The 12,396-nt window shown below is 37.8% G+C and overlaps 1 protein-coding gene across 1 annotated transcript in view; it reads left to right on the top strand.

Annotated features, from left to right (window-relative positions):
- The first annotated feature begins 1,410 nt into the window (after positions 1–1,410).
- Positions 1,411–12,396, top strand: part of LOC112151782 (uncharacterized oxidoreductase YjmC) — a 12,774-nt gene continuing 1,788 nt past the window's right edge. Inside the window, exons 1-10 of the mRNA XM_024280848.2 lie at positions 1,411–1,685; positions 6,527–6,675; positions 6,749–6,937; positions 7,597–7,658; positions 8,121–8,174; positions 8,910–9,008; positions 9,093–9,228; positions 10,170–10,288; positions 11,477–11,572; positions 12,274–12,384. Coding sequence (XP_024136616.1) covers positions 1,678–1,685; positions 6,527–6,675; positions 6,749–6,937; positions 7,597–7,658; positions 8,121–8,174; positions 8,910–9,008; positions 9,093–9,228; positions 10,170–10,288; positions 11,477–11,572; positions 12,274–12,384 — 1,023 coding nt within the window. The 5' untranslated portion in view covers positions 1,411–1,677. The remainder of the gene's footprint in view (positions 1,686–6,526; positions 6,676–6,748; positions 6,938–7,596; positions 7,659–8,120; positions 8,175–8,909; positions 9,009–9,092; positions 9,229–10,169; positions 10,289–11,476; positions 11,573–12,273; positions 12,385–12,396) is intronic.

The raw sequence follows: 12,396 nt of genomic DNA, 5'->3' as shown, positions 1-12,396 counted from the left end.
GCCTGCAACCTAAGGTGTGTTGTGGATTTTGGCCCCTTGTGCGATTGAGTTTGACACCCCTGATGTATCAGAATAGAGCTGTGAAAAAAAGACTTGCGCAACCACTTTGACATTTTGGGTAAACCCTCATCCAACTGTGGTGGGCATGGCCTAGTAAACAAAAACAAAAAAAAGAAAAGAAGAAGACACCCCTCCCAATTGTCCAGTCTTCACATGTAGCATGTTCTTGAACACACGTCACAAATCCCATGAGCAGGGGCGGACTTACCATCAGGCAAAGGTAGGCGACTGCCTGGGGCCCCAAATTTTTTGATGGCCTTGGACAGAACACTTTAAAAGCATGTCTTAATTAATTTCCACGCCAATAATTCTTCAACTCTGTCATAAAAATCCCAAATCACTGAAATGCTCATGTGAATGTGTTGTGTCATTTAAAGCAGTGGAATATTCCATCAACAGCATGTTAGAAATACATAAAATGCATGTTAAACAAATAAAAAAATGGAGACCCCACCACTGTGTTAATTTTGGGCACTTTCTAGTCCAATATCACTGTACATGATCAGTAAAGTGAATGATTCCAACATTACATTTGCTCTTTATTTCTAACTCATCATGCATATGAAATTAACCGCTTTACTTGTTTTTTCTTTTATATAATAATCTGATTCACAATAGTACTATGTCTTGCTTTGTTCTTTCTATTTTTCTCTGCCCTTCTTTTTTTAAGTTTAGTTTTCTTTCATTCCAGGAACTTGACTTATGAAATGCTGTATATGTTACCTGTGTAATCTTATTTGATGCTAAAACTCAATAAAAACTTAAGTTAAAAAAAAAGAAAAACACATTTTTTTTAACAATTAAATTGAAGTTTACCTTTAAATACATATCGAAACACTTGAAATCTTGACATTGATAATGTCGGGAAGAAGTTATTTGATGGATGCTTTTGACAGGAATGATTAATCCAACTGCTGCAAAGGGCTCCATATTATTGTTCGCCTGGGGCCCCCAAACTGCTAGGTTCGCCACTGGCCATGTGTTTTTAGCAGCTTTTATTCTTCCCTTTTTGAATGCTTGTATGGAACTTCTTTTGTAGATTTTGATAACCTGTTGTAGTATTTTTATGATAAGAAATGCATGGCCAGTACTTGCATCATTAAACTGAGCATGCATTTATGTTCTTCGGTCACGTGACACTTTCAGTCAGCTCCAGCCTGCAGTTCTTCATCAGAAACTTGTTTACAGAGTTCGTGCCGCAGCTGCTGCACTTGTTGATGGATGTTTCAGTGAGGCTTCCCCTTCCTTTCATTCAGAGCTTCTGCAGCCTCACTCCTCTTTACTGTTGTTTTTGCACTACCCCTATAGAGCGTATAGCAGTGGGGGCATTATACCCCCAGATCACGGGACCCGGGAGGGCTGAAGCCCCTCCCACCCTTAACGTCCAAGCGCGAAAAATGCAAATGCTCCGCACTTGGAACCGCACAGAGAATGCGGGATGGAGTGATGGAGCCCGGGCTCTGCGCACCCATAATCCCCTTCTTCTTCATCACAACCACGGAAACAGAAAGAAAGTAGCTGATCGAGCTGAGGGGGGCGTTTCCAGACAGATCAAGGACGAGATCTACAGACTGAAGTCAGTGTTTGGTCTCATCGGAACCACAGACGGAGGACAGCATGCGCAGGTAGGAGCGCGCGTGCGATCCTTAACAAACAACTACACCAACGCACGCGACTAAACTTTAACTAGTTGCACTGATCAGTGTGCAAAACATAAAAAATACTTTTTCTTTCAGAGTTATTGCGATTACTTACAATAACAAGAATACATTGAAGATTCACTCCGAAAAAAAAAAATGGTTTTGCTGTTTATAAAACATGTTTTGTGGCGTTTTTTCTCATAATGGAGGGAATATAGTAATAAATGAAGCTCTAACTTGCATTTGTTTATTGGTTTATTCAAATTGCTGTGAATCGGGAGCAAAAAGCTTGTAGCTGTGATGTAGAAGCTACTATGCCAAGCTTCTTGCTCCGCTCCATTCTGATGCTTCCTCTTGTAGTTGTTGACCAGATCTATGGGGAAAGATATCTGTCAAAAAGAAGCATTTTCATAAAGACATAATTGAGCACAAATACTTAGACTATGCCAAGAAAAAAAAACGAATACTTTTAGTTTAGTGTTTAACATGTCTGTTTTAAATATAGCTTTTGCTTGTATTAAATCCATTAACTTACTATATAATATATAATGCATAGTCAAGTTGAAGTATATTTATTAAATTGAAATTGAACAAAACTTATCTTGTTATCTTAGCTCTGTTGAATTAAAAAAGACAAAAAGCAGATGGTAACCATGATCTATGGCCGCATACTCTTGTTGCCAGTCATTCTGCTACCACTTTTCTACCATCCGCCTGCAGCCAGCCTCCCAGACGGAAGAAAATGGATGGAAAATAATGAAACAAGAAAGCTAACTCAGAGCTAAACAAGGCTAACAAGCAGGCATCCATAGCGGAAGTTAAAAAAGAAAGAAGAAAATCCTGTCAATAATTGTGTGGTGTATTTGTTTTTGTTTTTTTTTTGGTTTTTTTTGCAAAGTTTTGCGCAAACATTAATTTGTACACAATTTTATATTTATGCATACATTTCTTTTGGACAGATTCCTTACCCCTCATAGATCCATGTACGTTTTCTTCCTCTAAGCTGGTATCTGACTTAAAACTGTGCGGCTAAGTAGCTCAAATATTGCTCGCCATTTTATTTGCATCGCTAATGCTAAGTTGGGGGTGTGAGGGGCTGTAAGCTAGCTGGAGTGAGTGTAAACAAAGAGATGATGGGAAGTGGGGCGGGCTTACTCCATGGTAACAGTCAGAGACAAATTTCTGCAGCAAAAACTCTGCAGAAATGTTCTTGAAAATGACGCAGGTTTTTAAACTTTGCCTAAACTATTATTAAACGACAACTGGAAGCGCTTTGACAGTAGAATAATACATAATCAGAGTTTTTTGGTAACAAATGCACCAGCATGTCTTGAGGATCTGCGGTTCTTACTTTCACTGCCCTGTTGCATGATGAGGTATATCTCTGGGGAGGCAATAATGTGACTAAACCAGAGGTCAGATGACAGCTTGTGAGGGGGGAGCACCGAGAAGTTGCACACACTCAGCAGAACGGAGGGGCCCAAACAGAAAAACACAACACAGACAGAAGCTCCAATAAGTTTGAGTGTCGACTTAACGCAGAGACATGTCAAGAGTATCAAATCTTAAGTTTGGAAAAAGCATACTCTTGAAGGAAAGTATTCCAAATGCTGTAATTCATTCAAACCCTCCTGAACTTTTTCAGTTGAAACGTCACTGAAGTTTCTCTCAAGTCTCTCAAAGTGTTGCAGAATTTTCTTGGGGTCCTTGTTTTTTCCATGTGATATTCTTCATCATTCTTGTATAAAAGATTAAATGCAGTTTTACCAAAGTCAAAAAAGTGGGATGTTCTGAGCCATGCTTACTTCAACTGGTAGCCATGAACTCTGTGACCTCCCTCCATTCCCATTAACTACTGTGGACTGTATAGGGCTTTGTTATGTTCCAGCCCCCTTCCCCCAACTAGTTTCATTCTGTACAATAGACCACAGATAATTGACTATTATTGAGGATAAAGGTCGAGGTTGATTAGAAACGGAGCTCAGTTTTGGTCATGAAAGACACTTTTGATCTTAAGCTTTGTAATGCAGCCAGACTGACCTCAAACGTAAGAGAGCATATTAGGACACTAGGGTGTTCGTTTGTATTTTAGTTTTAGATGATGTAAGTTGTTGTCTTTATAAGATCAAAGGAATATTGCTGGCTTTACAGTGGCCACCAATCCATTCAGAAAAATGTTATTGGATAAAGAAATCTTTTAAATATTTATTGAAAAAGTCAGTTTTACTAGTAAGTTGACTTTATGCATAACTTGACCAAAAGGACAAACCATATTTTGTATTTTGTCTCGCCTTTCATGTTGCTTGCAATCTTTTTTTCTTTCCATTTAGTGTTGCATAGTCAACCAATGTGTGTGCATACCGCCACCTACTGGATGGGCTGTAGCACATATCCTCACAATGGTTTGAGCTGTGTTGGGGAACGGAATGTAAGATGTAATTTGTGTTTCACTGTAGACTCTTGAGTACTATGTTACTCATGACATGTTCAGTAACTCATCTATTACATCATACCAACTGTCCAAAATACATTTGTTTTAGTCAGCCTCAATGATTATTCATGCTAAAAGCGGGTTCTGCACTGATTACTTGGTGTGAGGACAACCTAAACTGAGAATTATTTGGCATGGGAGCAACTTCTGAGACAACAAGCTCAAAAAGATCTCCCTATATATATAAAATCTCTCTAATATCGGAATACATGGCAGCGGTCATCCTGTCCTTGATAAAGTGCAGTTGTCCTGTTACCAGTGCAGAAAAACACCCCCATAGCATGATGCTACCACCCTTATGCTTCACAGTAGGGATGGTGTTCTCATTCTTCTTCCTGTGGATCTAAGACCAAAAAGTTCTATTTTGGTCTCATCTGACCACGTGAATTTCTCCCACGATTCCTCTGGATCATCCCAATGGTCATTGACAAACTGAAGACGAGCCTGGACCTGTGCTGGTTTGAGCAGTGGAATATTCCGTGCCATTCATGATGTCTTTGTCTATTACCAACAGTAACCATGGAAACGGTGGTCCCAGCTCTTTTCAAGTCATTGCCCAGCTGCCCCCATGTAGTTCTGCGCTGATTTCGTATCTTTCTTAGGATCATTGAGACCCCTACATGTGAGATCTTGGATGGAGCCCCAGTCTGAGGAAGATCGACAGTCATAGCGTCCTCCATTTTCTAATATTTGCTTCTACAGTGGATCTTTTTTCACCAAGCTGCTCGGCAATTCTAGCCTTTTCCAGTCTTGTGGAGCTCTACAGTTTCGTTTTGGTGACATTGGACATCTCCTTGGTCCTGGCCATGATTTTAGATTATGTCTCTGACAGTTGTCCGGTACGGTCCAGTCCGGTAAGGAGTAGTACGGGACGGTGCAGTTAATTCTGGCGAGCGCTTCCACTCAGTTAAGCCTCAGTTCCACTGAGCAATCTGTTTTCATGGCGTATGCGTGGTGTAGACCGCGATCTTGTGATTGTGTAATTGTAGTGTGACAACTAGCAACGACCATGGAGGTCATCTAGCAGCTTGTTTTTATTGATTTACTTCTGGTACATTGTGTTTAACAGGAATTTAATATCGCCTGTCCTTAAGAGGAAAACGGAATTGTTAGCTTAGAACTATATTGGTGTTTTCCAATGTTGTCATCATTTTCTCCCAATCAACGGGTGGCAACAGTGGCTCTGCCCCAGCTGTCCCATTCCATTTGTTGATGGACCAACAACGGATGGGAGCCCTCAAGAGGTATGAGTTGACACCGAGTAACGGGTCAATTTTACAATGTAAACACTCAAAATACCGTACCAGACCGTACCGGACCGCTCTATGAAAACAAGGTCTAAGATGAGTATTTAAGGCCTCTCTATGATTTCTAAGTGGGAGAACTTAAAAGTGTTGCCCAGCTATAGCACAAAAACATCCCAGCTCTCGAGCAGATCTGCATGGGGGAATGGACCAAAAGTATCAGCTGCAGTGAAAAACCTGGGAAAGATATACAGGAAACCTTTGTTCTCTATCATTGACAACCAGGGTTACATCAAAAAGTATTGAGGCGAACTTTTGTTATTGACATAATAGTTATTTTCTGCAAAATATACAAATTAATTCTTTCTAAATCTGACAGTTTACGTGTATCCATGATGAACATTACAAACCTTCATTTTTTTTATATTGGACAGCTTGTAGAATTGGTGACTGAAAAATACTCCCAACAAAACTAGTGTCTTTTTACTTTTCCAACCAATCAACTGTAAAATGGTGGTAATAGAGGACAAGAAGTAACTATGATCTACAGGGATTGATGAAAAGCTTTACAGAACTAATACAGTCCTCTGAAACACTGAGTGATTTCTAAACTTGTGTTTTTGGTAAGTCCATCTTGAATTTCTCAATTGTTTCCTCAAAAATCCATCTGCCTCTTTCCTCTCCTAACCTTTACCCTGCTTACACTTTGCTCTTTTGCTTCATTCACTGCTTATAGCCTACCACTGATTTGAGTCTTGATGGAATCAAACTGGAACAAAAACGAAAAGGAGAAAGTCAATGACCCACAGAGCAAAAGTGATAAGAAGCAATGATGTTTCTCCATTTCCACCTAAAAAAGCAAAGTTGCCGTATCAGCAAGACAAGTGCTAGTATGAGCCCTTTTCACAACTCAGTCCTGCTTTTTTACCAGTTATAATTCCAGTCAAAACACTATTTTTGTGTTTCCATGTCTTTTGATTAAATACATGGACAATCTACAATAAATTACAACAAGGATGATAAGAAACACTGGATATTAGCAAGAGCTATTTGTTTCCAGTGATGGGATTCCTCTTGTGTCTTCTTTGCAGATGTCTGATCAGCCGGTTGGAGGTGCAGGGCTTCATAGAGAGGTGTATGACGGCGGTGGGGACCAAACCGCATCACGCCCGCAGTCTTGCAGAGGTGTTGGTGGCAGCTGATAGCAGGGGTCACTACAGCCATGGACTCAACAGGATGGGTCAGGGATGAAACATCAAGTTAATGTTCATGTGAAGTCACATTTTCTCTAATGTGAAGGACACTTTTAACAGACATGTACGTCAAGGACATCAAGTCAGGAGTGTGTGCGGTTGACGGGGAGCCGGTGGCAGAGAAGGAGAGTGCAGCCACAGCACTGGTGGATGGAAAGAACCTTCTTGGCCCAGTGGTGGGAAACTTCTGTATGAATCTGGCAATCACAAAAGCCAAGGAGGTTGGCATTGGCTGGGTGGTGGCGCATGGTCAGTTCTCTTATTTTTTTAAGTTTGATTTTCTTTGTAACAGTGAATCCCATTTCTGAAGAACCAGATCTGGATAGAGTGATCATCAAGAACGCTAGTTTTACAGAGGATTCACAACTTTTTGATATGAACTTTTGTGGCTTTCCCATACTATCAATGATGGGATAGTCATAAAAATCATCTCCATACTATTGAACCAAACTGACACAACTGAACCAATTCACCGGTAATGACATCTGGGGGACCTGTGCAGGTGATTTTAGTGTAGGTAATTGGTGAAATTCCGTTTAAAATATTCATGATTTGTAAAATTTGAAAAGATTTCTTCACAGTATTTAACATTTTTGAAATTCTGTTTCTGTGGGTTTTATAAACTGAAACCCCAATTTATGTAAGAAGTCACTGTTTAAATCAATAAAACAGTGGCCCCTCATTCTATATTATATGAAAGTTTCAATTTTTGTATGGAATTATAGAAATGAATACTCTTTCTATTATAGTCTAGTTTTTTCAAAATGTTCTGAATTTTTGTGGCGTTATAATACAATCCTTTCTTGGTTTGCTTTAATTATTTTTTTAAAAATTGAATTACATCATTGTAATAAAAAAAAGGAAAAATATGCATTTTTTTTCTTAAATGTGTGCATTTTTTCTCTCAGGGTCAAACCATTTTGGGATTGCTGGTTACTACGCCATGCAAGCTCTGAAGGACAACATGATTGTGAGCTCAAACATTTGTGACCCCAATAATGCTACGTACACACTGGGCATGAGTAGTGTCTTCAAGAATGGAATGAACGTGGGTTTTTGAAAGCACAAGGTGTTCACCAGGACTGTCGCTACCCAATAGTAGTGCCTGTACAATTGGAAGAGTTTAAATCTTGTGAATATTGTGAATCTTGCTCCAGGCTTTTATCTTTCACAGCTCTATTCTGATATATGAAATGGTGTCATATAACTCCAGTCAGGCACAAACTGTAACTATTAAGTTCTCCTCAGGAATCAACTTTCAAATGGTTGACATTTACTTGTTTTGAAAAGTATGCTATTCAAATGTCACTACTGATTCTGTGTCAACTGCCTCACATTTACATAGAGCTGTAAAACAGACAAAAACAAATTCCATTAAATAAAAAAAAAATATAGATAAAATAATTTTTGCTACATGTCTGATTTCTTACAGGGCATGTCTTTTACCAATACATCCCCATTGGTGGTTGCCACTCGAGGTAAAGAGGTAAATGTTTGAAATGTTACAATCATAATCACAGTACTTCACTTTACTACAGTGTTGCCTCACTATATTACGGTCCACCTTTAGGGTCTCACAGATTTTTTTCATCTTGATTGGCTGATTGCGATCAGATGTTTGTTTTCATTCAATAACACTGGACTTTGTTTTGTTTTTTTTACAAAATTTTGAATTTTGAGAGTTTAACAGTAGGAGAAAATTCAACTTTTTTTCATTAAGAATTTTTGAAACTCACAAATACATTTTTGCAATATAATTTTGTAGATCCTATCAATTATGACAAATTGGGTGATTTGGTAAGTTTTGCTCTTAACAATATTAGTTTAAGATGTAAAAATGTTGACACGAGTGTTTTGTAAAGAAGCTCCTTATTTACCCACTGTCTCAAATTTGATCCAGATGTTTTTGAAATGGTTTAAAAAATTATTATCAGCAAATTTTGCCTTCTTTCAATGGTGTGAAAATTCATTTTAAACAATGAATAACAATAGATGAGTTAATTTCACCATTAAATAAAAAAAAGCAAAACTTTTCCCACCAAAAATGTCATGGAGGCAGCCATTTTGAAATGAGCAAGAAAAGCCCTTCTAGTGCCTCTAGTGGGATGATGATGAACTACATGGCAGAAAACAACGAGAGAGAACAATGAAACAATGTCATCTGCGTAGAATAATAATAAAAATAAACAGTAAAAACCTCCTGACTACTTTTTTTCTGCAGCGTACTCTCGGCACCAACCCTCTGAGTGTCGCTGCTCCCGCCAAAGATGGAGACAGCTTTGTTCTGGACACCGCCACCTCCGCTGTGGCTCTCGGGAAGGTAAGATTCTTACTCTATTGTTGCAGTTTTGTCAAACTCTTGAAAGGATAAACTGAAAAGGATTTTTTTCAAATAACTGTGAAGGTTGAGCTCAGTGAGCGTCATGGAGACTCCATACCTGATGGCTGGGGCTGTGATCCTCAGGGGAAGATAACAGCCGATCCCAAAAGAGTCCTAACTGGAGGAGGACTGGTGCCGATCGGCGGCAGTGAAGCTACCGGTCAGAGGGTTTCATCTGTTTGATACAGATGTTTCAGAAGATATAACGTTGGCCTCTTGGCTACTCTTTCTTTGAACAACAAATTGCATGTGTAGAATTTTTTTGAGGGGGTAAATATATTTAGTAAAAAATTGATAGTAACTTTTAAGTTTTATTGAACAACCATCTAAAACACACAAAACACAACAATAATTCCCTGAGACATACACACTATCTACAACATAAATCCATAACCATTTTAGCACAGGTTTATTCATTATAACCAACTTCCTTAATTTAAACTTCATATTGGAGTCAAAGTAACAAGGCATTTCTTGTATCAAAATATAGAAATTGTGTTTTTAATTTTTAATTTCTTGATATTTAAACTCACCATGTTTAAACTGAATGTCTGTGACTCAAAAATGAATGTTTTTTAAGCCAAAATATGATTTAGCTTTGTTACATGTACTTAGTGTGCTTAAAGTTTGTTATATATATATATTTAAATCCAAAGACATTGATTGTTTTCTACTACTAGTTTGTCAAATAGATCACAGAAATTTGCAGGAAAAGCATTTTCTAATGTTTTTTTAGCAACACTTTCACCATCACTGTGGGAAATATATCTATATATAATTATAAACCTGTATTTTTTGTATTTCTGTGAAACTTATTGTGTAATTGAAATGTATTCAGTGTTTTACAATAAGTTTCATAATTCTGATTTAGCTTAAAACAATCTGACTTTAATTTTCATAATTTAATTTGTAGGACTTTTAATAAAGTTTGAATTCTTTCGGTTCTTTAAAACAAAGACTAACATCGTTGTGCTTCATGAATGGATCACGTAACATTTGAGTTTGGATACCTTTGTTCTATGGACTGACAGTGTTGGACAAGCGCGTTGGGTTACATAAAATACCTTTTTGTAACTTTCATAATGCATCTGTGGTTTCCAGGAGGCTACAAGGGCTACGGTCTGGGAATGATGGTGGAAGTGTTCTGTGGGATCTTAGCCGGCGCCCATTACAGCAAATATGTCCGCACTTGGAAAGTGACGGACCGTGTTGCTGATCTGGTACTTTTACTGTTTTCTTTCCCTCCTTTTTTTTTCCTGTCTAAAAGATCATGTAAAAGCTGTGGTGCTACCACCACCACCCTCCTGAATTCTTCCTATTTTAGTGCGTTTGATACTTTTTATGTTATTGCTTTATCACATCTTACCAAAGAAAATCTTTTGTAGGAGGTAGGACTAATTCAAACACAAAGTGTCATTTTTAAATTATGTTTTTATTTGTTAAATTAAAAAAAAATGTCTAAATTTGTCTGGGTCTCTAGATATCGCTCCTTAAACAAAATGACTTATTCCTTAAATTTTACATTTCTTGTTTGCATAAAATGTTTTTTTTTTCTCTGCATTATTGTTTGCAGTTAGACATTGGAAAGATTCACAGGTGAAATGACTGATATGTTTAGGACGACTGTTCTTTTGCACAAATAAAGGGCAGATGTTGTCATTTAGTGGACACCATATGACTTGTTTTTCTGCACTATTGATTTAGTAGGAAAATGTTTAATAGATTTAAACAGGACTGATAGGAGATAGATCTGAGATCCATTAAATTGATTTGAGGAGGAGTGTTCATGTGGCTCTGGAGTGAGTCATGTGACCTATTATCAGATGTGGGCCCAATACCACGCCGTTCATACTAACGAGCTGGCAGGTTGAGGTTTGAGAGGAAAAGTTAACCAGTGGAAAGCAGTTCAAGACTGAATAATTCTAAAAAGCTGTCTTACCCTTAATGGATTGATAAATACTCTTGGTTTAGAGTAGAACATTTGGTCCAGCTTCAAATTGTCATTAGATGTGGTGTAGTGTTGATTTTTCTGTTCTCATAATTACAGGTTTTATTATCATGATTTAGCAAAAGGGGGCGCAGTTACCTTTTTGCATTGTACCAGGCAGATTTTGGATGATTTTATTTATTTCAAAAATCCAAAACCATCATTTTAAATCTTCACTTTGTGTCAAATAATCTTTATATGGGACAAATGTGCAGGAAAAAATCTATCAAATTTATTACAGCGTTAAGTGTTTCCTGCAATGAGTTAAAAGTCTGATTCATTAAAGCTGAACTGAGTAGACAGAAGCTAAAAAAAAAAAAAAAAAAAATCGAGTAATTCAGCATTTGTCTTAACTGAAAGACTGCAACCGTTGGAGTAGGTTCTGGATCATCTCACAGTTTCATGCACTTTGGTTTTTCAGGGTCAGTGTTTTGTAGCCATCAACCCAGAAAACTTTGCTGAAGGCTTCAATGAGAGAATGTCCGACCTCCTCTCCATCCAGAGGAACCAGGATCTTGTGAGTTCACCTCTATGATTATTTTCTTTTCAGTTTAGTTCTACAGAAAAATAAAAGAAAGAAAAACTCTTGTTTAGTATTAGAGATTCTTGACAAAAATTTAGTAAACAAAAATATCAACTTGTTAATCACTGACTGACAAACACCACAGACACACAGAAACCATCATCTAACAGTAATAAACACGCGTTAGATATTGAAAATCGTCATCAAAGAAAGACGGGACTCATTTTTAAAGATAAACGATCCGTCTTTGCAAAAGTTCAGATGTTGTTTGTATTTGTGGGGGGAAACGCAGACACACTCCAGAGGCCGGCTCTAGGATGATGTCATCAAGTGGGCGGCACCCACAAGAAGCAAAAGGTGGTGCCTCAAAAATCGAGGTGTCTTACTTCTGGGTAAAAAACTCATTTAATTGTAAAAACTTGTTCTTCAGTGTTCCAAAGCTAATAAGTGATCATATATATGGATATAGTTTATTAAATTTAGAAAATCTTAGTATTGGCCCTTTGAAATAAATCAAACAGCGATCGAAGTATAATTTTAATCCAGTGATTTAGGGGCAGTTTTAAAAGGTAAAATATTGATAGTTAAAGAATAAAGCTTCTAAGAAAACATTTCTTTCATGAAAAACAAAAACAATTCTCCGAGCACTAAGAACTGGGCAGTGAGCTATCATATGTGTCGTGGTTCTGCCTCAGGCTGATCCAGACGCTCCTGTTCTGACTCCTGGAGATCCAGAGAGAGCCAGCTTGAAGAAATGTGAGGAGCTGGGTGGAATCCTTTACCATATAAATGTGGTCAAGTACATGGTGAGGCTAGAG

This window comes from Oryzias melastigma, linkage group LG6, assembly GCF_002922805.2.
Source record: "Oryzias melastigma strain HK-1 linkage group LG6, ASM292280v2, whole genome shotgun sequence".
NCBI lineage: Eukaryota > Metazoa > Chordata > Actinopteri > Beloniformes > Adrianichthyidae > Oryzias > Oryzias melastigma.
The sequence above is the reverse complement of the archived record's forward strand: the minus strand, read 5'-3'. Positions and strand labels throughout refer to the sequence as shown.